The sequence below is a fragment of the Gambusia affinis genome, linkage group LG09 (assembly GCF_019740435.1).
Source record: "Gambusia affinis linkage group LG09, SWU_Gaff_1.0, whole genome shotgun sequence".
Lineage (NCBI taxonomy): Eukaryota > Metazoa > Chordata > Actinopteri > Cyprinodontiformes > Poeciliidae > Gambusia > Gambusia affinis.
The window spans coordinates 18,226,418-18,252,865 of NC_057876.1; the positions used below are offsets into that span (position 1 = coordinate 18,226,418).

At 37.9% G+C, this 26,448-nt stretch overlaps 1 protein-coding gene across 6 annotated transcripts in view; it reads left to right on the forward strand.

Annotated features, from left to right (window-relative positions):
- LOC122837344 (protocadherin-1-like) overlaps nucleotides 1-26,448 on the forward strand; it is a 184,111-nt gene that overhangs the window by 120,675 nt on the left and 36,988 nt on the right. Inside the window, exons 6-7 of one of the 6 annotated variants that reach the window (XM_044127644.1) lie at nucleotides 11,025-11,078; nucleotides 14,506-14,585. The exons of 4 other annotated variants lie outside the window; for them this stretch is intronic. In XM_044127644.1, the coding sequence (XP_043983579.1) occupies nucleotides 11,025-11,050 (26 nt within the window). In that variant the 3' untranslated portion in view covers nucleotides 11,051-11,078; nucleotides 14,506-14,585. Of the gene's footprint in view, nucleotides 1-11,024; nucleotides 11,079-14,505; nucleotides 24,897-26,448 lie in introns of those variants that run through there. One more of the 6 variants, XM_044127643.1, reaches the window with a different exon arrangement.

The following is a 26,448-nucleotide window of genomic DNA, read 5'->3' on the forward strand; positions in this document are numbered from 1 at the left end:
TTCCTTGTCTTTTGTTTCAAAGTAAAACTTTTCCAAGTTTGAGGGTGAGGAAGCTGTGGCCTCTACTGGTCAAAAACACTTAAAATATAGAATGAATCACATCATAAATAATTTTATCTCTTTTGCTACAGTGATTCTCAAGAGGATTCAGCTACAAACTTTAGATTATTGTTGGAATTGTATTTGATTGTCCAACACAAAGTGGTGCGTAATTGTCAATTTTTTTTTTTTTTTAACAATAAAGCTCTAGAAGGCTGTTGTAGAATCTTAGAAATGAACTACATTGAGATTTTTTTTTCTTATAAGTGGAAAATGTAAAAAAAAAAAAAAAAGAAAGAAATAAAAGTCTTTTTTGATTTACCTCGGCGAACTAATATATTTTTATATGTCCTAACATAAAAAAAATATATGTAAATAAAAAAATAAAAATAGAGTTTAAAACTTAAAAAAAACATCTCCAGCTGTAGTTCTGGAGGGATAGAGATGCATTTTGCTCTGACTTGACTGACTGGAAGGTCACTTTACTAGTGATTCCTCCTGCTGCTCTGAGCAAACCCACAGAATTTTTTGGAGGGTCTCAGAAGTTCTTGCATTTCATGATATAAAAAGAAGAAAAGAAAAATCAATCCAACTCTGAACAGCTTCTTTAGAGCTGAGACTTCTTTCATGCTGCAGGAGGAGAAATGCCAAAAAAAAAAAAAAAAAAAAACACCAAAAGGTATATACATTTTTCTTGTCCCAAGACAAACACTGTGTGTGTCTCTGGTGGGCTGGTGAACACAGGAGGAGTTGCTGGTGTCCATCTCCTGACCAACACAGAAGTTCCTATGGGGAAGTTGCAGCGATGCATGTTAACATTCTCAGATTTTACCACAACAGAACGGCGTTTGGGGATTCTGAGCGCGCTCTGTGAGCCTTCAGCTGAAGGCCGCTGCTTTCATGGCCTCAGCTCCAGAAAATCCCCCTGAACCAGCGGAGAGCTTCAGGTACCGCGAGTCCCAGTGGATGAAAACAGAGGAGGAGGCTGGTGGAAGGAAGGAGAAATGGAGGAGAATGATGAGAATAAAGGAGAGAGCTGGTTGGAAAGAAGAAAATGAATAAGGGGGTGTAGGAGCAGGGCAATAATGATGGGAAAAGAGAAAGAGGCTGAATAAGGAAATTCCAGGAGCAACGCGAAGCAAGGGAATAGGCACATGAGTCGACGGGAAAACTCATCTGCCAGCAGGGGGCACTGGACTCATCCTTCATTACACCATCTGTTACACATTTGGCAGCTGACCCGGACAGTGAAACCCCATCGACACACACACACACCAGAACACTTACTTTGGACCTCCTCTGCTGCTCATTTGCAGCAACACGTGGACATATGACCCCTGTCTGTCCACTTTGGTGTGGGAGCACGCATGGAGGTCTTTCACAGGTTACTAATCTGAACAAGCTGCCGGGATTCATCAACTGATTACGGCGCCTGTCCCTAACCATTAAGCTCAACAGCACCATCTGCATGTAGAGTTAGACGTCAGACTACTAAATATGAAGTTTACGATGAGTCAAACTGATCTCCACAACTCAGTATAGTTTCTTTACCTGTCATGAAGATGGTTTTAGTGCTTTTAGTTTGTGAAAATTCTCCCTTCACTGGTTTATGAACAGAGCAGTTAATAGCTGGGTTTCACCATTAGATCAGGAATATCAACAATGGAATGGGTGGATAAATCTCCAACCTGAGATTGTTAAGGCTGCTGTCTGCTGCAGATAGCATGCTGACTCCTTAAAACTACTCAATTTAATCCCACTTTGCAGAAGTCCTCTCACTGCGCTTTTTGATTCTCCCAAAGCTCTTTTTCTATAGCAAAGTCACTTAAATGTGGTCACATGAGGGCAATGTCTTTGTCTACATTATCCTTTATAAGCATATTTTTCATGAAAGGGGACATGTTTCTAGATATAGATTTTATAGGTGGCTTGTAATTACTCAAACATTAATGTCAGCAGTGGTTTGTTGCATGCACATCCATCATCCTGGAATGTGAGGTCAGGAGTAACGCACACACACACATACCTCACAAACACAGAAGTGTGATGGTCACCTCCCCTGCAGCGGAACAGCATTTCCTTCTCCAGAGAACAGCAAAGTCACAACTCAACAACCTTACACTCTAGTTCCTTTCCTTCTCTCCTTTCCTCCCTTCCTTCCTTGTGCCTCCGTCCTTGAATCGGTTTGCCCAGAATAGAAGCTTGTTCAGCTTGTTAGCGACAGCAGCGGGTGTTCCTCTGTCTCTGGAGACTGAAGGGGAGGACAGCAGTGGACCACAGCTGCCCTGCCAGATGTGAGTCTACACTGTCGCTCTGCAGTCAGCTGGTGTTTGTATTGGCATGCGTTCGCCTCCTATGAATCTAAATCCATTCATCTAATAGTGTTAACTTTTCTTTAATAAAATCTGGCCATCTGTAGATATTCCTTTATTAAAGGAAGATCCGTTTGGGTGTGTGTGTACATGTGTTTACTTTTTTTTTCTTCTGTGTGTGTGTCCAGATAAATATCCCCCAGTGTGTGCCACCTCAGACACGATAAGATTCATGCTTGGTCTGCTTGTGTGCAGTTTGGCTTTTAACTCATCAAATCGCCTGTGCGCTCTTAGCGATTTCCTCAAATCTGTCACCGTTCTGACAGCAAGTCAATTTCCTGTTTGCAGTCTGTCCTGCTCGGGATTGGTCCAGGGTGAGTTGCTTTGTTCTCATCGGAACCAATCAGGACCTCTACATTAGGTCATATTGTCTTCAGTAAGGTTTGATTAATCATTTGAGGCCTCGTTAGTACTTTTTCTTTCCTTAGCTTTTATCTTGAAATCGATATATTTTGTTTACTTCTCTGTCTGTGTGTGCATGTTAATGTATGGCTGCAACTTTTGTCCTCTGGTATTGAAAATCTATCTAGAGAGGAGAGAAAAAAGCCATTTTTTTCTTTGTCAGTAGAGGCTGTAACTTATGCTATTCATCACTGTCATTAGAGCATCTGAAGAAAACGTATGATTGTATTTACTGCCTCTCTCTGCATGCATCGTGGCTTCTTTTCTACCCGGACCAGGAATGGATTCGGTAGTGATGCAGCAGCTCCTTTCTCCTCAGACTTTGACCTAATTGTGGGCTCAGTCGACCGGCTGCTGAGTTTGCTTGGTCGTTTTTGAATGTCTGTCTGGAGCTCATTAAAGCACAAAACAAGTCAGCCACATACACAAATGCACTCTCTAACATACACCCAATACTTTGATTTAAAAGGACACTTTCAAAAAATTTTTTTTTAAAACCAGTTTTTAAGATTGTTTTTGTCTCTTTTTAAAAATTATTTTCAGTAGACAGGACATGAAAAGCACATATTTCGAGTCACTCTTTTGCATGTAATCAGAAATGATCATTATTTCATTTAACTTTGATAAAAGGCAGTTCTCCCTGAATCACAAGGAAATGTATACTCTGATTTAAAGTAGGTTAACATTTTGTGACACACAATATTAGAATAAAAACATTTTTAATTGGTTAGGGTAGATCAGGGAACTCATTTTATTGCAGAAAGCTGCAATAAAATGAGCCTCTTTAGATTTATAAAACACTATTGTCCCTATTGTTAGCAACTAGACATATGTATGTCTAAATCAATTATTTTCTGTATGTTATGAGTTCATAATCTCCACATCAAGCCTGATGTAGCACAAGAACATTTCACATCACATTTTGTACATTCAATTTAATTATATTTCATTAAATCCTTTGACATAGTTTGTGAATTACCTGCAAAACACTGATTAGCATTTACTGAAATTCCATAGAATTGAAAGAAATGTTAAAATTGTAATTGACTTTTGTTCTTTTATTTTGAGGAGCTCTAGGTGTCTTGGAGATTGTGATTTTAAAGAGCTGAAAGTGTCAATGCTACCTTAACAGCAAGCTTAGAAATGATCCAAAATTAATTCAATATTGCATTTAGTTTAGGACACATCTTAATTACAGCTAGCATTTTTCTTACAGTGTTCATGGAAGTCCCAAACTTCCTCCTTCACCAGAGCAATATGCTCATCTTTGTCCAATCTGTGGACAGGATTTACTAACTGCTAGATTACAGCATTAAATAATAGGAGATGAACTTGAAACATACCTTTTACTTCTCTCACTGAAATAAATTAAGAAACATAAAAGAGAGCCTATACCTTCATGGAGCATAATGTTACCAAGACAACCAGTCTTTCATGTACATTGTGGTTACAGTATTAACCATGAACTCAAATGTTCTATACTTACCAACATATTCATTCTTCTGATCACACATTGAGTCCATCTTAAGTCTAAACTTTTAGAGTTCAAGTCTAGAACTAAAACCTTTGCATTTCTTACTTCAACTCAAAGTCAAATTTCTTTTTTCTGCATACATTACGATTTTCTTGTATTTTTATAAGTTGAAGTCATCTTCCGTGAGCTAATGTGACAAATCTAATGACACCTCCAGTTCATCTGATAAAGGTTACTACATGTCAGTAAATCACCTTGTTTGAGCCACAGTCCCATTTTCCTTCTGTCAACTTGTAAAATATTAAGTTTAAGTTGTGAGAACAATTTGTGTCCTTCTAACAGGTTGTTGGTAACAGATATTTTTGTTATGTGCCTCTTTAATTTAGACATTTGTATATTCCTTTTGGAGACAGAGTTAAGAGCTAAAAAGCAAAACATGTCTAGCAGAGAATCAAGGTACAACTAGGCAATATTTTTCAAGAAAGCCATTTAGAGAGCACAGAGGACTATTGACCAAGACCTTATTAAAAGATTCAATAAAAATTGTATCTCAACTGAAGAAAAAAGGGGCAAAATGCTCAACCAGAAGGACTTTTGCGCACCACTGTAACCTGTATTTTCTGTGTGACTGTCATTAGCAACAGAATCAATTATGTTATCATTCTTAACCGGTTGCCTGACATTATAACTGAATGCTTCTGAAGCTCGCTCACCTCCATGAACGTTAATCAATAAAACTCTGACTCAGTCACTATTTCTCAGAAGTTTCCAGCCTAAAGCATGAGTCATTACACAAACCACCGACACGCACAGCAGGATATCATCTGGCCTCCGCAGTTCGGCTAACAGTGCAAGCTGAAGAGGAGGTGTTCACGCTAAAAAGACCAGACTGGAAGGGGTTGGCATGGAGACCTTTGTGAAGGCAGCCCTTGCAATTCTTTTCCATCTCTTCTTCTTTTCATGACACAAAAAGAATATATTTTTTTTTTTTCAGTTTCCTCTTTAAAAACTGGCAGAGCTGAAAAAGCTCACCGGCATCAGACAGAAAGGTGTGAGGTGCAGCCCCACCACCCAGGCCCGCTGTCTGTCTGTGAATGGCTTCAGTGGGGTCACAACGTGCCGCGGAGCTCGACACGTAGTCTGGCTTCCCTCGTCTTTGCAGTTTAGCCTCAGTGCACATATACAGACAGTGAAGCCAGGGGCGGCGTTGAGTAGGGTAGGTGTATTGTATTAATGGTTACACATGAGAGGAAGCTGCTCAATGAACTTCCTGTTTTCTGTTACCGCTAATTTGACACAAAGGCTGGAGATGAATGAAAGGAGTCAGGCAGAAGTAGCTGTTTCCAACCCTGAGAACAGATATTGATCCAAGCAGTACTGATGAATATACTCCAAGTATCCACACCATCTCTTGATGAAACGACTTAAAAAATAGAATGAAGAGGTGCTTTAAATCTAGTCTTACTTTGTTTGTTCAATGTGTGACACTACAAGGCAATAAATGAAAAAAAAAAAAAAAAAAACAACAAATAATTAATTGGTTTTAATAACTTTTATGGCTATTTAAAAATAAATAAATAAATAAATAAATGTTGCACCCAGAATATCTTTTCCGTGGTCTTTATCCTCAAACTCTGGTCAAAGATCAAGATCAAGGTTGAAAGGAAGATGGGGAGAATCCTGTATGTTAGGTATAATGTGACATTATTTACAAATGCATCTGATTTTACAGGTTTTTCAAATTTTATGGATTTTCCTTGGCAGACATATATTATTTTGTGTCACTTGGCAATCATAAATCAAAGCTACATGCGGCATTCCTCAAGGTTCTATTCTCAGAATACTTTGTATTCAACATCTGCCCTCTATTATGTATCATATGCTTAAATTATGCATCGCTGCAATATTTTTGGACATTTTGTTCATGTGTCACAGCATGACCAGAGTCACAGAGCAGGGGTATCCATGGTATCTATCAGTGCATAGTTCAGAATTTCCTCCATATTAAAGTAAGTGCTGATATTGTTTTTGTGACTCTCTTCACCACAAAGTGGACAGATTGTCCAGCATGTCATAATGACTAAATCTGGTAATAAACATTGATAAATTAGTGTTTTGAAGACTTTATCCATGTCAAAATTCATCCTTCAATTTCCTTTTAAGGCTTCTTGTTATGTCAACTCAAAACTTGTTGCACAACTCAGGTATATTTTAGATGCAAATAAAGACCTGCTTAGGCCTAAGAAAACAGCAACGAAGTTTTGTAGTTTCAGACATAACGGCTGCTTGTTTCTCCTCTTTTGCTATGCATCTTTTTTTGTGTGTGTTTTGAAGTACGTACGACCACTTCAAAGACCAAAAAACAACATTATTCTTGCATAAAATTTCCACAGACGATGCAGCTTCTGCCATTAAAAAAGAAGAACCAGTCTGAGCTGTCTTGGCTTCAGAATTTCTTCTGTTTTTTTTTTTTCTTCTGTCTTCTGTTTTAAGTCTCACTCTCACAACTCCACCTGCTTTCAAGGAGCCCACCCACTCTGCAGGGAAGTGTTATAATGAACTCTGCTGCCGGTGTGATTCAGAACAGAAAGATTACATGAGGACGGCTCCATTCTGTATGTTAAATCCTTTAAACATGGTCTGATAATGACTTCCTTCCTTCTGAGAATACCCCAGGGGATAATAAAATAAACCTTAAATCATCTTCCAGTCTTTTCCCATCTCAATCTGTAATGTCTCTCTGTCTGTCTGCTGTTGAGTAATTTGGAAAAAGGGAAATAATTTAAAATTGGAACTGAGCAACTAAAAGTGATTGGGCCAAAGTAAAAGGAAAAAAAAGAGAGAAGAAAAAGTGGAGAACTGAGAGAGAGCAAAACACTTAAGAGAGGAAAATCGACTTTGAAAAATGAGAAAGAGGGAGCGCCGGGTCAGAGCTTCACCAATAAAGTGAAAAGAAAGATAAAAGATTCAGCCTTGGCAAGAGAAACCGAGACGCTTTCCTGAGAGCTCTTCAGCCCGGTGGACACATCCAGCCTCCTGCTCCGCTCTCCCACAGCCATTTAACTGATTTAATTCTCCAAAATGGAGTCTCTTTGTCAGTCTGAGCGGCTTTTTTTCTCAGCTGTCACATTTGAAACTCTCTTCTCGGCCTCTTCCGCAGTAAATCTGTTTAACAGCGGTGCATAAAAATGACATAAATTCAAAGGATGAGTCGTGTCAAACAGCACAACAAGCACGCTAGAACCTCATAAAGACCCGTGATGTTGTCAAACACAAGCTAATGAGCTAATCCCCACCTAGGATGCTGTACAGGAAGATGGACTCCATATATGACACAATAAACGCTGTGCTGTTATCGTCTCTTAGACCACTCCTATCAGTGATGTTGCACCGTAACATTTAATATAATTTCTACAACGTCTGTGCCTACAAAAGTTACGCTGTACAATTTTTCTGTGAATAGGTTTTTAATTTCATTGTAATGATTCCGATGTTTGTTTTATACCAGCATCCAAATAAGCCTTTTTGCACATATGGGCAGATGATCGCTAGTTTAGAATTGATCTTTAGATAGTTGTTCTACTCAGCAATTCTTAGTTAATAGCCTCTATATAACCTCAATTTATTTGCAGTTATAATTTTTTTTTAGAAATTAGTGTTGTTTTGCTTTTGAACACATTCTAAATTATGTCACATGCAAAAATTCCAAAATTAAGTACTTAGTTTGCATATCATTTAAATTAGGCACAACACAGCACAATCCACACCTCTAGATGGTGGCAGTGAGCATCTAACAACAATCTGTGCGTGTAGAAAATGTCCCACCAGTCATTAGTGGTAAACATATGCCATCTCTGCACAACCACAATGTACAACAGGGCAGGAAACAGATTAAAAGATTAACCAAAAAGCTTCAGATTGTGACGAAATGTTAACAAACTGTGAAAACTGTTTCTAATTAGTGTAGCTGTTTTACAATCTGAAAGTTGAGGGTTCATCTGCCAAATGTTGACGTGGCCCTCTACAAGGCACTTAACCATAAGTTGCTTAGTGTCTGATCTAATTTAATAGCACACTCACGGCTAATAAACAAAAATAAGCAATTTAGATTTATGGTATTTACTAAAGTTAGAACATTTATGCAATGATCATAAGACTTTGGGGGCCCTAAGCAGTAAATTCAGAGAACAAGGCTGAGGTGGAAAAAGAAAATAGTCCCATGACACAGAACTTAATCAATAACCATAATTCATCAATAGGTAGACGAGGGATTTCTTTAGGACCCCTTTGGCAATCTCTACAACCTGGATCTAAATGCCACTTGAGATTTTACTGTGCAGAAAATGAGCCTTGTGTTCAACTTGTCCAGAGGCAGCATCCACTTCTTTCACCACTAAAGCATCTGAAATTGGTAGTATGGCAACACATGATAATGTGGGTTATGATAGCATTGATGAAGATTTATTCCACAAATTTGTTGGAAAAATCGGTTAAAAAAGGAAAAAAAAAAAGATGATTCATCTTGTCAGTAATCAGTCCCAAAGTTTTATGGATTGTAAAGAACATCAGATATTTTAGAAAAATATAAGCTACCTTAAAGAACAGAATGTATCAAGCGATAACAATCCATCTTTTATGAACAGAATGAAAATACCATGGACTAAGAATAAGGGGGTTTGACTATGGAACTGGGTTACCCATAGACCTGAGCTGTCCCTTAAACACAGTATTTGAGAACAGGAAGCAAACCTGGAGGAAAAAGGGAAAAGTTAATATTCTGGACAGGAGTTTATTAACCAAGCATTGTGGTTAATATTCTCTGGGTTTGCAGCCAGAACAAATTTTATTAGGTGAGCTCTTGCCTTTTTACTGGTGTACCCAAAGCAGAGTTAAAAGAGCAGAGATCTCACTAACAGGCAGCAGGCTTCACATCTGTCTGTGTTTATATGTTGTGGACAGTGTTAACAGGAAGCTTGGAGCTGTGAAAAAAGCACACAGTAGGAAAAATCCGCAGCATTATCTCTGAACCTTTCAGACCAAGTGCATGTTGAGACGCACTGCCTATTTGTTGACTTCTGAAGTTTCTCTTTTATGCATCGAATAACACTTTCCCTGCAGTCACATTCCTTAGAAACCTTGGAAGTATGCAACGTCTGAGCCTATTTTTTATTTTTTTTTTTAAGATGTCTTTCTTTTCTGTATGGATTTCATTTCACACCACTTTTCTTTACGTCATTTGTGATTCAAAAAGTTCAACACTCACAAGTGACTCGTCAGTCAGTACAATAATTCAGCAAAGTTTTTTGTCATTGTTTTGATTAGAGGACATTTCAAACCAAGGTCAGTCAGCCTTAAAGAATAAAAAATCAGACAAAGAAAAATTGTCAGGTTTATTTTCCTTTGTATGAAGATAATGTATAGGTACACAAAAGCTCATAATGACTAAAGATTGCTACATGACATGTCCTGTCACTTCAACTGAAAAGTCTTTTATCTGCAGTGTTAGGAATATTTCGTATTCACAGCTAATTGTATAAAACATCTCAATGTCAACTAGGGAACGTTCTTAATTTTAAGAAACAGTAAGTAAGGGACAAAAAAAAAAAAACATTTAAAAAAACTTGACATTTTTTTAGAATCAAGACTTAAACTTGTAATTGACTAAATGTACGTGGCAGTACAGCAGCCTATGGGTTTTCCTGTAGAAACTTCTATATTTGAAACACCAGCTATAATCAATAATGGACTATAACTACCAGAACTAGGATTCTAGCATGGTGTGATCTTGCTCTGCCTTAAACGCAAGGTAAGGAGTTCTACCAACCAAGGAGATGAGTACAGTCTCCTGTGAATCCTGAGAATTTAGTTGGGGTCATTTTGGCATTTGAAGGTTTTTTTTGGGCTAGATCCAGGGCTCTGCAAGGACAATCTAAATACTTTATGGCCTTGGATCACCATGACACTCAAAGGAGACCTGGATGCTGTTGCTGATTTAAAGGGTTGTCTGATTTCTGCCCTGGACCTGTTAACTAGACCCCAGTAACATACAAGTAACATACAAGTTACTGGGGTCTAGTAACTGTTACAATCTGAAAGTTGAGGGTTTATCCTGCTAAATGTTTACGTGGTCCTGCCAAATCAAGAGGGCCACATCAAGTCAGAGAATAGATGAATGGATGGATTAGAATTAATAAAGGGGACTGAAATCATGATTTAAATCCAACTCATAAACATATAATTAATTTTATTTTTTAGTTTGTTGAGTATTAGTCATTCTTAACCTCAATGGAAGTTTGATTTATCCATATTCTCCATTAGTACTGTCTGTGGAATATATAATCTTTTAAAAAATACCAAAAAACAAAAGAGCAAATACCACCAATACTGACTGCATACAAAACAGCTCAGGGTACAACATAATTGTAATGTGTCCTTGAAGGAGAAACACATATTTATCATTTTTAACAGCTCTTAGTGTGGCACAGAATTGCCTTTAGGTAATGTTTAATGTCTCATGTGGAGAGTACAGGAGAGCAGAGGAGGCATTTGCAAAGATTTGTGTCTGATAAGAAATGATCTTCTGATCATGTACGAGAAGGCCAAACTGCTTGCATACTTGTATGTACAAGAAAACATCTGACCTTTACTTTGTCTGATCTTGAATTTTTCTGAACCATGTGAGGAATCTTAGTAATTTTCTTTGGTTGAATCCTTCTTTTGTCTTTTTGTGAAATTAGAGAACCCTCAGATCTCCCCACAGTGAACAGCTACACAAAATTTCGTCTGAATGTGTAAGTGTTTCCATCTTTGTTCTAGTTTTTAATTGGTCATCTGAATTTAATTACTATTACAATTTTACTTGCTCTTTGGCTGAAAACACTGATTTTAAACTTATTCACTCTTAGGTCTGAAGTTTTTTTCATAATATTGGAAGAAAACAATGGAAAGTAAGAATAAAATGTGCTGGACAAAAATGTGGTTTTGCTTTTCAAATATGTAGTATAATTGTGCTTTCTCACAATAAGTACAATGTTATTCAACACAATTTTATTTTGCTTAAATTCAATATCTTTTTGACTCAAAAACTGCATGGAAGCGGTTGAAAGTGAAACATATTAAAGAAAGTTTTTGAACTCAGAGCCCGTAAGCATCTGATTTATTTATTTTTTTTCACACATTTTGTTCATTTCTCACTCCTGAAGCATTCATACAGTCTCATTGTAGAGGAAGTGAAAGTACAAAAAGTGACTTCTTGACACAAGATTCAGGTAAAAGCTGTTTCTGCAAAGCATTGTGAAGCAGAAGCTCAGCCTTGACATTTCTGCAAAATTTTAAGAGAAAAGTGGTCAATTAGAATCCTAATGGCTTCATAATAACTTAATTTTCATTTTGTGACCATATGTCAAGGAGCAATGTTGCTTTAATAATTGACTTTGGAACACTGGATCAGATTTTTGCTCTAGGAAATGCTGAGAGGTCAAGGGTGTTTTCTTCTCCTGTACACAAACATTTTGTGAATCTGGAGAAAGTTTACCACCATCAATGCATTTTTGGGGGATGTTGCAGAAGTGCATAGGGTGCCTGCGTCCCTGTAGGCCAATATCTAATCCTCCTATATGCAAAGTAAAAACATATTCTTGTTAGAGATCCAAAAGTCCCTAGAACAACTTCTTCTGCTTCCAAGGTACATGGAGAGTAACCACGATCTGGTATTGTGAGGACTTCAATAGGTTCACCCTAATGAAGGCCTCAAGCTGAAACTCATCATTCTGTCAAACGCTTTTTTCTTTCACACCATTTCAAGTGTTGCATTAAGTCTCACATTTGCACATTCTTGCCACAGGTTAAGCTTATGCTGAGTACGAGTTGAACTCATTTTGAGCTGCCATTTGTCGTTGATCTTCAGGCCAAGACAATATGTGTAGTTTGCGTGCTGAGCACAGGACAGCCAATATGAGATTCAGCTGTTCTAACGATGAGCTCAGAGTTATCCAGTGCCTGCATTTGCAGTCACGAATTGTTAGATGAGCAAAACACAAGGAAGGAATGAATGGATACATGTCAAAGTCAACATCGCATCAATTCAGCAGGATTGTACAAGTTTGTTTGTTTGAGCATCCATTGCCCCTTTTAACTGGTAAACAGCTGATCTTATTAAATTATTGATGAAATTAATTACTTTAATTAATATTTTATTGCAACTAAATGAACTTGCCTATGCTATACAATCTATATAAACAAAGTGCTTTTTGCCTTTTTCAAATGAGCCCTAATGAAAGAACCAAAGACCTTCGTTCTGTGCACATTTAACAAGTGTCTGATCTGAACCCCGTAGGCGATCACAACCTTTAACTGCCCGCCAAACATCGGCAGTCTCATTTCTTATTCTCCCTGTAAATATTAGCCTACGCTAAAATTACACACAGCATGTGCCTTGGAGCTTCTTGCAACCTGGCTCTGATTCAACACTGCTGTGACCCACTTCTCAGGATCAATGACATCTGGAGGATGGAGGAGGAAGAGGGGAGAGAGAGAGCGAGAAGTAGAGAAAGGGAAGGTTGATGTCTTACAAAGTGCTTGGTAGGAGGTAACTTCTGGAGCAAGTAGCATGGAGGAGGTGCTAAATGAGAACGATGTCCAATTGCGGGTTTTCATAACAGATGCTGGCACAATGGGAGAGGGAAGGAGGAAGAGGAGGAGGAGGAGGAGGAGCAGGAGGAGGAGGAGGAGGATGGAGTTCTTAAGAGGGGACAGATTGGAATGTAGGAGGAGAAATGCACTGAGGTATAAAATTTAAAGTAAAAAGATAATGTGTGTGCTCTAATTCCTTAAAACTGAAGTGTCAGATCTGGGCTGAGCACTTTTAAGATCTTACTGTTCCTCTGTTAAAATGCAGCCTCACTATGGTTGAAGTAATGCATGTTCACAACACCCTCAACCTCTGAAGCCTTTCTGTGAGTGTGGGTGTTAATTCCTTTATGTCTGCAGTGCAGCGCGAGTCATAACTCAAAGGTGACCGAAAGCCTTGTTCATAACAAAACACAGCGACAGTAGGAAGCCTGTCAGTTTTTGAAAGTAACTTTAAAGTTTCTAGTCGGTATGGCAACCAAAGTGCTTCATAAAGTTAAACTATATGTTCCAAAAGGTAACTACATTTTCAGAAAAATAATTAGCAAATTATTCATGTGATTTGCAAATTATTTTCTGAAAATGTAGTCATCTTTTGAAACATATAGTTTAACAGGCTACCTGTCCAGAATCTATAGGGTATAGGATATTTTCTTTGAACTTAATAGCTTCTCTCAGTGACTGGGATAATTTCTAAAGTTACTAACAATTTATTGTCTGGAGCTTATTGGTTAGTTCACAAACATCACAACCTTTCCAAACTTGCTGCTCACATTGTAAAAACTTTCAGGTTATCTACTCAAAATATACAGGTTATGTTCCTAACTTACCTTCTGCTACTTTTTTCATTCATTAAGTTAGAGTACTTTTTAAAAAAAAATATTAAGGTTATCTTGCCAAAATGTTCAGATCTTTTTCAATTTTACCCCTCCCATAAATTTGCAGCTTCTAATGCTATAAACGTAAGACTGATTTTTGTCATTCCAAATTATTTAGCACTAATTAAATTTTGTCAAACATCATAGCCATTAGAATGATATAGAGCTTTTGCAGTGTCTGTTTTGGTCCTCTGCTGTCAGTGTTTGAACAGCATGGCAGTAGATACAGTAGTGAGGAATATCACACTTTCACTTATCATCTAAAAATGACAAGGACTTCTAAAATAGTACCTCCTAAACCAATAAGGTAAAAATTCCCTTAAAATTGCTTGTTTTTGAGCTTATTTGCATCATGTTCTATCATTTATGTAATGACAAATAAAAACTCCTACCAAATATTATTTTTGATCAATTTAATTGTCCAATATTTACCATATTTAGTAGGGACAGTGTGAGTTCATGCACAGTTCAGTTATTCCTACATTTCTTAAATGTTCTTCAAGTTAATTTAGCATTCTTGTGGCTCTGCAAACTGCTTCACAGTTTAAAAAAAACAGTATTTTTCTTTTTTTTACCCTTTTTTTTTAACAGACAGATTTTATTGACTCTTCTTTTTGACATTTTTTTCCTCATTGATGAGAAGTTTTGCATGGAAATGTGTTCTGCGTTGCGTTACCAGAGGTGTAAGACGTTCGTATCTATCCTCTTATAGGTGGAGCGTCGTCGAGCACCAGGCCGGAGAAGGGGGCCGGACAAATCAGACTGCCTTAAGACAAAACTAAAGACACAAAGAGCATCTTAAGCTTCCATTTTTTCCTCCTCCTATTTACAAAAAAGAAAACACATTTAAGTCCTCAAGCTTTCTTTTTCTCTATTTTTCTCTCTGTGCTGCGATTCTGAGGACTTCTTTTTCCTCTTCCCTCCTCACCTGTAGGCATGAGCTGTTTTTTTCAGCTTTATGCTTCACTTTCTTGGAATTCCCAAGCAGGAGAATCACATCAGAAAAAAAAAAAAAAAAAAAAAATGTATGAAAACCACATTCTTTTGATAAGAGAAGTTGACCCGAATAACACGGAATCATCTTTGGCTTTACAGCATCTTTTCTTCTCAATCGTGTCCTTGACAGGTTACTTTTTTGGAAGTGGAGTCAATTTTTCAGGGGAGGGGTTTTCATCTTTGCCGCTCTTTTCATTTTTTGGATGATACTGAAGCCTAAGTGGAAAGATCAGAGTGGATTGAAGAGGGAATTTCCTCCTTTTATGGGCATTCTTTGCTCTCTTTCTTGTTATTTTGTACGGCTGCTTTGGCTCTGTAAATTGGACTTCCATATAATTTTGTTTGAAGCCACTTTTTCAATAATATTTTTCTTATTTTTGTTGCCCTGGTGCCTGTAGTTGTTAAATGACAGTCAGGGTTCGGAGGACAGGGTGACTGGCAGATAATCAGCCGACACGCCTTCTCTTTCAGTCCAGTAGAAACTCTGGTAGGAATTGTTTCAGAAACTGTCTTTCTTTTGGCCTTCATTGACACTACTGCCATGGGACATTTAGGCACAGTTAAAGGAGCAACCTCAAATACTTACAATCGTTCTTAAAGATGAATGGAAATAAGTTTTCATTGTGGGTTTGATATGGGGGTTGATCCAGTGTGTGTTACACTAGACTTTGCACAGACACTGGAAGCTGGGAAATAAGTAAATATTAGTAATAAGTCAGAAATATGTTGTGCAAAGGTGCTATTTCATTTGAAGGGGCTTTAGAAACCCCTACTGTATAGATTTTTCAACCAAAACAAACTATGAAGTAAAGGAAAATGTCCTTTCAGCCTATATGAGCAAACACTGTCTTGGCTCATTGCTACAAGTGGATTTTCTACCAAACGGTACTAAAGTTGGCTTTGCTTTCACAAAATCTGGTACTATAAAATGTCTAACAGAGTAAAAAAGCTGTTTTCGTTTAAGAGTGTAAATTGATTCAGAAACCACCAAGCTATTGGTTGCTTAGAACTCTTGACTCATTTTCATGTTAAGTCTGGCTTGCTCAAGACTAACCTCCCGACCTGCAACCTGAGCAAACAGGGATATGACATCATCATCTCATCTCCTCAGTGTTTTTATACAAAGCAGAATTTTGCTTTAGTGCCACACATAAAACATTTCTCACAGCTTTTATAATTTATTTAATTTATAAACCGAGTTTGCAACTCTGTAAACACGGATGGCCTTTTAATATCACCACCCAGTGTTTAAGATTTCTGCTTAAAACTGTGGAAGTTTAACACCTGTTTGCAATGCTTATAAATAAAGATGAAAAAAAAAAAAATCACACCCACCATTTAAAGTGTTCACGCACAACTCTTCATTTTAAGTGTTTATAAATACGACTGAACCTGATCAGACATGACAGCAGAAATAAGAACAGAAATTGTGTAATATTTGTAGACAAGTTGTCACTCTGCACTGCGATCCTGAGATTCATCGATCTGTTTTCAGTAAAGCCCATTAAAACTAGTTCTAGAACCAGACCTAGTTTAGGCCTGTAACCACTTTGGTGGATAATCACAATAGATCAATAACTCCCTTAGAAAACACATCAGTCATTAAGTGGCATCTGTTTTTTTCTCTGGCATCTACACAAATTGAGCTTTAATTGTTCATTTTAAGCCTTTCCACATTAACGGTCTTAAATCAAAGCCCCAAAGGATGTTAAATCATATAAAAGAGATCAGTTTAGGAGACAATTTACTATGTGGTGTTAATCAGTTGCATTTTAAATACCAAATCTGTGGGGAGGAGGACATCCAAAACACCACAACACAACAGCTGGGTATGTTCTTGCTTTAGTTTTAATCTCTAAAGGTTTTGCACATTTGTATCACTAATTGCCAAAATAAGTGTCATATTAATTGATTTAAGTCATTTTAATAATCTTCTTTAATTTGTTGGTTTATGATTGCAGTAACTTTTGACCCCACTTTCCACTTTTCTTGAAAAAAACTCAAAAATATTTCAAAAATAATAAAAAATAATAATACAAAATGTACTCCTAATTAATGCATTTAAAACAACACTGCAATTTTTAAATTTGATATAGGGTTTCTTATTAGGTTTTTTTTTTCCTGAACGATGTCCAGTACACTCATTAATCTGATCCTTTTTCTGCCTAATTTCTCCTGCTATACTGTATATTAGGCCAGTCATTCTGATCTCACCTCTTCTTTCCTCCTCGCTAATAACTTTTTTTTTTTTTTTTACAAGTTCCATGTAAGATTTAACTGCTGGTAAATTCAGCTATCAAGGCAGTTAACCTCCTTATTGACCTGTTAACGAAACCCCTAAACTCCAAGCTGTCATTCAGCTCTCCTCTTTCCTTTTTTCTTCCAGTGAATTGATCTGTGTAGGACTCAGTTAGTTGGTTTTTACCACAGCTTAGTAACAATTGGTCACTGATCAAAGGCTTGATTATTTGTAAGTGCAACAGTGTGTTTAGTTTGAATTATACCAGTATGTTTATGGGATATAAAGCTGTAAAACGGTGTATGAATTTGAATATTTGTAGTAATCACTGGTTTGCTGTAGGAATCAAACAGAGCAGCTTGGTGTCCCGCTGCCGTTCCTGTGAATGTAATTTGTATCCAGAGGCTTTTATTACAATAAACAAGTGCTGTCACACTCTAAAACTGCGGTTTGTGTGTTTGAGCTTCAGGTTCTATGTCTGCTCTTTGTTCATTATTCTATTTAAACACCAGATGACATATTTGTGCTTTAACCTAAAATGAGTTCTAGGAACTGTTTAGGTCCCACTTTTTGCTCCCCTTGTGAATAAACAATATGCTATGTTCTGTAAAAGACTTAAATGAATACCACTTAAAAAAATTTATTATCTCGCAGAGCACAGTTATGGTCTAAATTTCAAGCTAAAAACAAAAAGCTCATGTTTCTACTGATTAGAGTTTAAGTTGCAATAATACAGTATAATATCAGGTCAAGAAAGAGATGAATACATTAATCTGAATGTGATAATTTTCCATATTTACCAAGCTGATATGTAGATCATCTAATGTTTTTGAGACACTGAAGAAACTTTTTAGTTTTTAAAGATGGGATTTGTCCTTATATAAATTTTCCACTCGTTCTCTGATCTTGGATTGTTCAATGCAATTTTTATGGGGGTATGATACTGACAACACCTTAAAAGACGGTCTTTTAAAAATGTAAATTTTAAACTTAAATCCAAAAGTGCCTCTCGCCCGGAACGTAGCTGGAGATTGGCACCGGCAACCCTCCCGGGTGGACAGAAAATGGATGGATGGATGGATAAAATCCAAAAGTAACTGTTTATTTTGGGATTTATGACCATACATTTGCTGAGTGTTTGGAGAAGAAAAAGCCTATGGCGTCACTGTTCCCCCATGCATCTAACAACAGGCATGAGATGCTAAATTTAAATGTGGCTAGTAATTGTCCAAAAAAAAAAAAAAAATTTCCAATATGATAGTTGAATCCTTGAGGTATAAGAGCAACAAAACATTTCATTATCAGAACAAGAATTCATGCACTACATAGTCTACATAAGTTTTTATAAAAATGAGGTCTGAGTAACATGGCTGCAGGGGCAGATATATTCCTTTGAGGGTTCTGAATGCCATTGTGTTGAACTGTATTTAACCAGGTGTGCTTTTCAAACACCGGCAACTCTCTGAAGTCATATTTACCTCTCCTGGGACTTTTTACCTTTCTTGAATAAAGCTGCAAGGGTTTTATGTCACTTCACCATAATGTCATAATCAGCAGCCCATCTGTGGAACGCTTGGAGAGTTTCTACCATAATCTTGTCTAATTTCTTCCTCTAATGATTTATTCATTCATCTTTAAACATGACCAACATTAACATGAAGAAGTCAAAGCACTTTTACTATCTGGGCTATTAATTATCATTGACTCACTGAGAAAGAACTGTATTAAAAATAACCTGGTGTGTTTGAAGTTTCTTGGAAAGGTTTCACCTTAAGCTCTCTGACGTTTATGTCTGTTCACTCAGCTTCGCTGTTGTCATTTTCCAACTAATTTTCTCCTTCACTGACGTCTCCACACCTGGTTCCACATAAATGCGCACAAGTCTGGGCTGCGGTCACCCAAACTTTGCAGCTAAATTTATATCAGCTGTGAAATCTGGGGAAAATGTGTGGATGTGCGTGTTGAAAGCCTTCAAGCAGCATAAATCCTCATATTAGTTTAAAGATAGAAACCTGGCCAGTCCTGTGGAGCCTATACATTCTATGATGATTTGTCATGCAGTTATAACAATAATTTTTTCTAACATCTTAAACTAACTGGGGAAATTTTGGTTTGTTTTCTTACAATGATTCAAATTGTTGATTCATTATATAGTGCCGATGAACTTTATTCATATTAAATTGCCTGCATAAGTCACTGACTATGATTTGCTGAATGAAAGGATCATATGTCAACATCTATTATCTTAACTAACAGCATTCACAGCATTCCCTTGCATATGTGTACATCATGACATTAATGGCCTCCAGCCCATTAATGCTGGAAAACTTGCTGCTACTGATCTCTACAGATTTACAGAAGGCTACCTGTTAGAGTTGAACATGGACTATTATGGAACAATAAGAATGAGAATGGATAAAAAAAATTAAGTTGTTTTTAGTTCAAATCGAATGAATGGCTTTAAGGAGCTTGTGATCTGAACCCATAATGGAAGCTTATGTGTTTGAGTTTTCAAACTCGGCTTGTCCCAGAGGAATTCAATATTTAGGTCTTTGTACTTGATGTAGTAAATACAGACCTGAAAAAGTTTGTGTGGGAACCAGACCATTTTCAGTGCCGCTGTTTTATATTGATTAAAGCCAAACTGCAGGCTTAATTAATACTATGATAAACAACACCCCTCTCCTCCTCTCGCCATCAAAGCACCCACAAAGCTCACACACACGTGTGTGCATGTACATCTGAGTGAGCTGAATGCCTTTAAAAAAAGAACATGAAACACACATACATAGTTTCAGATGCGTGTAAAGAATGTGGTCTGTCTCTGTGGTGCAGCAGAACTGTGTTTATGGCTGTTAATGAAAACTGAGGCCAGTGTCCCAGAATCCCAACGCTAATCACCATCCAACTCTCTGGACAGCAAAGAATGAAGGTTAGAAGGGGGAGGGGTAGTTTAACGAACACGGCAGATGAGTGCACTCATGTCTGAACGTGTGGAAGTGTTGAAAGTGGTTAAAATAGGGCGCATTGCATGTAAGGTCTAGAAATGTGATTACTTTTTTGTTCTTACCATTTTTATAAACAACAAGCTTTTCTAAAAAGCTTGTTGTTTACCTCTTTGTATGATTTTACAAAGAGGTCTACTCAGCTTCCATTGGTTGCTGGTCCACATAAAAACTGAAAGATTGGATGATGATCTGAGTCACACGAGCTAGTGGTTACTTCTGTTGCACTGTGGAATTACTGTTGAATTATTATAACTAAGTAATCAAGAGGGTAAAACTAGCCAGAAATCAACATTATTGCTCAGATACTGCACTATTTGTGAGAGAAGTATACTGGAAATAATTAATTTGAAAATAATAATAGCAAAATTATATTGCCTATTTATAAGAGAAGACTCATAAATATTCAGTATTTGTTTGAAAATTTTTACTTGCATAAAAAAAAAAAAAAAAAAAAAAAAAAAAAAAACATTGCCTGGTAGTCTAGGTGAGAAAATATTATTTTCAGCTCAGTAATCTAAAGTACATCGATGTGATTTATACAGAGCTTTCATCATATTTGGGCAAAATATAAATTATTAGATTTTTAAATGATGAATTAATAATGAGTATAATTGAAATGTATGTGCTAATTAAAACATTTGATAACTCCCATTAATACTACAGTATGCAACTTTCACAAAATGTGTAATTTTCCATTTTTGGTAAAGCACGGCCATGATTGACGGCGCTTGCTAAGGCTCTCCTGGCTCTGATTGGTTGTTCCTGGCTGAGCGGAATACGTCTGCATTTATTCCTGGGAGAACTGGGAGAAGGCAGAGGAGCTAATTATTTTTCACAGATAATCTGTGAAAAGAAATAATAATTATAATAATAATTATGCTATCACAGATTATACTGTCACAACACAATGATAAATATAACAAATATAAAAAAAACATTTTTTTTAATAAAAGTTACCTATTGCACCTTTACATAAATTATGATAGCAATGAAATAGAATTCTGACCACAGTCAGATTTTAGAGAATTATTAGCATGACTTTTTTTTTTTTTTTTATTGTTTTGAGAACTTTTGCTTTTTTCTAATTGGAGACCTGAGCATTCCCTCAATATCCTAAAATTAATTAGTATTGATTAATTTAAGCGTAGACATGTATGTCCCAGATAAAACTGAATGCTTTCAGTTTAAGATGATCACAATCTCTGTCTTTGCTTGTGATTGTCATGGACGGAAATGAACACTTGGCTCTGCGCTGCTGCTTTTACTGTGCATCGAAGAGTTTATTAAGTCCACTCTGGCTCACTGAGCTTCAACTAGCTGTAGAAAATGGACCATGTGAAGAGACATGGCCGCCCAGAGAGAACTGTGTGTGAGACTGGAAATGGAGTTTGGAATACACAGAACTCTACTTCCCTGCTCCGCTGAGACAAATACTTTTTCCTCTCCGAAGGTGGTTACCTGAACATTGCCACATTTCTGTGATAAAGAACTTCACTGACCAAAGTGAAACAACAAATTCCAGTTGTCAGACATATATTAAAAATCAATGTAGAAGCTAAATGGCTGAGTACATTCTCCAACACTCTCTAATAGCAGCAAATCAGTACAGTGGTGATTCCCTTGTCTTTCTCAACCGTCCATCTGGAATGTGTGTAAAATCTGGTTTTCTATTGTCTTTGGACTTGTTGCAGACGAGACGTATTTTCCTTTTTGCTTCATTTAAATAAAATCTGGTATACTGATTACACTGTGTGATGGTTCATGGGATTCCTGTCGATTTATTTTCTTATTTTGCTGGAGCTTGACAAAGGCTTCCCAAATTAATCATTCTTCCATTTGCTTCTGTTAGTTATTACTGACTGAAGGTTCTGGATGCAGAATTGGGACTCAAGGCTGTCCAGTTGCTCCCTTGTCCTTTAGGCTCCTTTTTTTGAGACTCATTGAGTGGTTTAAAAATAAGTAATATTTATTCAGACACAGATGTCAGAGGAAATTTGGCAAATTGGTTTTGGGGAAAAAAAAATGTCTGAAATAGCTCAAATAATCAGTTGATATATCGAAATCTTGCTGAATCTATGCCACAAAGAATATTAGCAGCTCTGAAGACATATATGTGTCCAACTTCGTACAAGCGAGTTCCTGTGAGTGTGATGGATAAAACAAAACTACAGCTGTTCATGCAGCGCTCCTGCAACAACTGGAATGGTTCCAGTTCCACGGTGGTGATATCATGTGCTGCCTGCAGACGTTGCTTGTTTGAATGCTGCTATTTTCATGCTCATTAGTGATGTGTGGGTTTATTGTATTACAACAATAAATCACGTCAGTCGTTTAGAGATGTTTCTGTGCTGTAAAGAAGATGACACATTACTGACTGCATCAAAATATTTGTAAACTTTTGAAGAAGAAACATAAAAAAGATATTTCTTGAATCAACAGCCATTTGGACTCTAAAGCATCATCTGCAGTGCCCGTCCAAACCTTAACCAGCCTGTTACAGCTAGTTCCTCTCCACACACAAACAATACGACAGAAAGCTGTACGTATGTGCACAGATTTCCAGACACAAAGACAAAGACACAGAAAATCCAAATAATTACTGAAGCCAGAAGTCAGCAGCACCATCCAGCCAGCAGTGTGCGTGTGTGTGAGGGGGTCTGTGTTTTCTGTGTGTAACATGTACTTTAATGAGGAGACTGAGGACAGACCGGTTTACAGAGAAAAAAAAAGTCCAAATCCCATTACTTCACTGGTTAGTGTGTGTTCACAGCATCTGTGTGTATCATTGTGAGTTTGTCGAGCTGTGTGATTACTGTGGGTTTATTTTCAGTGTGTCTGTGGGTACGTATAGGTCTGCGTGCGGGAGTGTGTGTGTGTGTGTGTCCCTCTGTGTCCACGGTAAACAGCGACTTCTCATTAAAGCTTTCCGCATGACTGCAAGTGAATGCCGAGTCCTGGAACCTGGATAATCCACTCTACAACACAAATAATACACACACGCACAATCCAAAGCTCTGTGCAGCCCGCTGACTTACAGACCTCATATCAACTCCACGGTCACCTGAAGGGGGAGATAACATATAAATAAAAGATGGAGACAGAAGAGATAAAAGAAGAGAAAGAAGAATAAGGAGGAACATGAGGAGAAACAACAATTGTGGAAAACAAAAGATTTGCAGCATGCCGGACTGTTGGAGGGAGAAGGCAAAGGAACAATTCAGAGGACGGGATCGACTAGATTAAGAAGTAAAGTCACTAAAAGGAAAGGGGGAAGAGGAAGATAAAGAGCAGAGGAGGAGCAGCCAAAGGGAGTTGGTGTATTTGTCAGTTTAATCCTCTCCTATTAGCAGCTCCTCTGTGTGCTGTAAGGATTAGCTTGTTGTTTGAGCTCCAGCAGGTCAAAGGAGGGCGTCGGTTGGGGATAGGGGTGCTGAGAATAACGTCCCCGTGAGGAACCTTCATCGTCACACGCAGCATCCACCTCCCATCCTGGAGCTCACTGAGAGGATTCACAGTCATTTTGCTTGAAAAGAGCTGAATGACCAATGAGGTGTTGAGTCAGGAAGCGTCTCCCACAGCGATAGTTTAGAGGGCCCTCCCGTCAATTAACTCTTAGCATGGCTCAAACTCTAAAAGCGCACATACAGAAACAGGAAGAATAATATGTGCATTGATATGCTAGATAAAGGCCATGCACATATCAGGTCAGAGTGAAGCTGCTGCTCATAATTCATAACACACACCGAAAGAGTCGCACACACACCAAACCAAACCCGAAGCTCAACGGCGGATGCTGTGTTTACGATTCGGGTCACACAGCTAGAGTAAAAAGCACACGCAGAGGCAAACATGGGTCAGCGGTGCAACCCTTGCTTCTAATGCAGAGCACAAACGCACAACAAACACACGCCGAGTTTAAGGCCAAAGCTCAACAGGGAGTGAGCAGACACGCAACATCATGTGCCAAACACAAGTTTCCCACGAACTTCCCCGCTTGCTGTAAAATGGTTCTGCCTGGTTGATCACAAGAAGGGGCTCTCTGGCATCTGCTTAGGCTTTAGGGCAGAGTTAACTTTCAATAATCTGAAGGATTTGATTGGTTGAGCAGGATTTGATGGGTGTGGCTAAGGGTGTGAGGCAGAGCTGAGGGAAATAAAGTGTATGATGGCCTGCAAACAACACACAGGCAGACCAACTATCATATCACATCACATCACTCCACAGAGGGCGTGTGTGTGTGTGTGATTGTGATGGTTTTGCATGTATCTGCAAATGCAGCAACAGTCAAGTTTGTGTGTTTTTGTGTTACACAACAAAAGACAAAAGAAAAGGGTTTGGGGACATGACTGCATGTTGTGTGTGTATATTGCATGGAGGGAAGTGCTGTCCAGGGGGGAGATCTTCTTCTGCTCCAGTTAGAGCGGTCAGACACCAGCGCAGCCATCCATGGTCCACTTCCTGTGCATTTTCTGTTGACCTCTGACCCCTGCTGGTTGATTTTAGGTCCAGAGGGATATTTGAACCCTTCATCTGCGGGTACATTTTTACTTGTTTGCAAAGGAATTTTGTGAGGGAAAGAAAAAAAAATATTTTATTTGACAAGAAACATGTCCGTTTGTGATAAAAATTCACCTGACAGGGGACGTAATACAGCAGCATTACTTTATCAGTAGCCTGACCCTTTAATTCCTATTTTCTTCCTTCAGTCAATAAACAAAACAATGAATCCAAAGATCCTTCCAATATACTAATTTGTTGTTGAACCTAAAATGATGCAATGTTTCTAATCCATGTTCTATATTTTGAAAGTTGTATAAATAACAAACTAACAGTATGCTAATGAGGGAAAACAGTGACTCTACTCTGTCTTAGAGACACTTCTCAAGCCACATATAACTTACTTTCAAATTCCAAAATGCTGTTTACAACCAGCACATTTATTGACTTTATATAGTTGATGCAATTGTTCAAATGAATTTCCTATGTGAGAATTTGTAGAGATTAGTTAGAGAGTCATTTTATTACTTAGTCTGTTTAAAAATTACACCTTCAGCCTGGTTTCACATGATCATTTTCAGTTTCTGCAACTGTTTTCTCAAAGAACAGAGTTCACAAATTCATGATGTACACTGAAACAAGGAAAGTGAAGAATGGTTCACTGCGAGTTCATTAGATTTAAATGGTCCAAACAGATCAGTTTGGAAGGAAAGAGCGAATCAGCACATAAAACTGCAGCTAGAAGCAAATTTCCATCTATCTGCTCTTCAAGTGTCACTGTGCTCGCTTTAGGCTTCGCAAGATTCTCTGAAAGGTTGTGGAGTTAATCAGATGTAGGAGCTGAAGTGATGTACTGTCATCGTTAGTTTGAGGGGCTTAGCAGAAGTAAACTTATTTCCAGAGCTGAACTTCTTTGAAGCATGTCTCCTTTTTGCATAATGTCTCAAATGTTGTTGTCATCACTCATCTAGACATTTTCCCTTTTTATCCAATCCTTTTGCTTACGTTACACCAGGAGGTCTTCTGGCTGTTTGAATGTCAGGTGAGAAATATATGCAAACCTTTTAAATGTGATGTGTGCCGTCAGGGTGGAGATCTTGATGGTCTATAAAATGAAAACGTAAAACATACAATGACTTTACAGACCAACTTTAGGATTTAGTTCGAAAATGTCCGGTCTAGCTATGGATTTTTCTGACTTTGCAGTTTCCCCGCACTACTTTGCTCTTCAGAGCACATACAGTATCACTGTGTACAGTATCCCAGCCACCCATTAATATTCCCAGCTGTTCTGCGTTTAATTTCCTTCTTTTGTATATTCTCTCAGTTCTGCCTCTGCGAACTCCTAATTTACCCAGAGGGAGCAGAAAGTTTCATCTCCTCTTATTAAACTTAATTTCCACAGTGTGTGTGGGTGGGTGTGTGTGTGTTTGCTCAAAGACAAGGGGAAGCAGCCATGCAGTAAATTGTCCTTGTCATCCGTGTGTCACCAGCAGAGTCGGTAACCTTAACGAGGACTGCGTGTCCGCCCGCTCCTAGGCTCGGTAGCGGGGGTCTCTAAGGGCCCTCCGGTTGGTGTCCTCACAGCCGGAACGCTGTGGACCCAACGGGATGCTTTCCTCTGACGCCCTCAAACAGCGTCACTGCTAATTAGCCAAACAGTTTGGAGGTGTAAGGTCCTTCTGTTGGTTGTTTTGTAGGAAAAACACAGCTGACTTCACGGTTCCACTGATAAGTTTTTTCAGTTTGATTTTTTTTTTTTTTTAGCCTTATACCTTGCTGAAGGACAGCAGAAATGTTAAAGCAAATGTTCAAGAACTTGGAAGCTGATAAAATACATAGGAAGTTATTTCTATTTTTGTTTACTTTGCAATGAAAGGTAAATTATAGAAGTCTTTATGAAACACATATATTC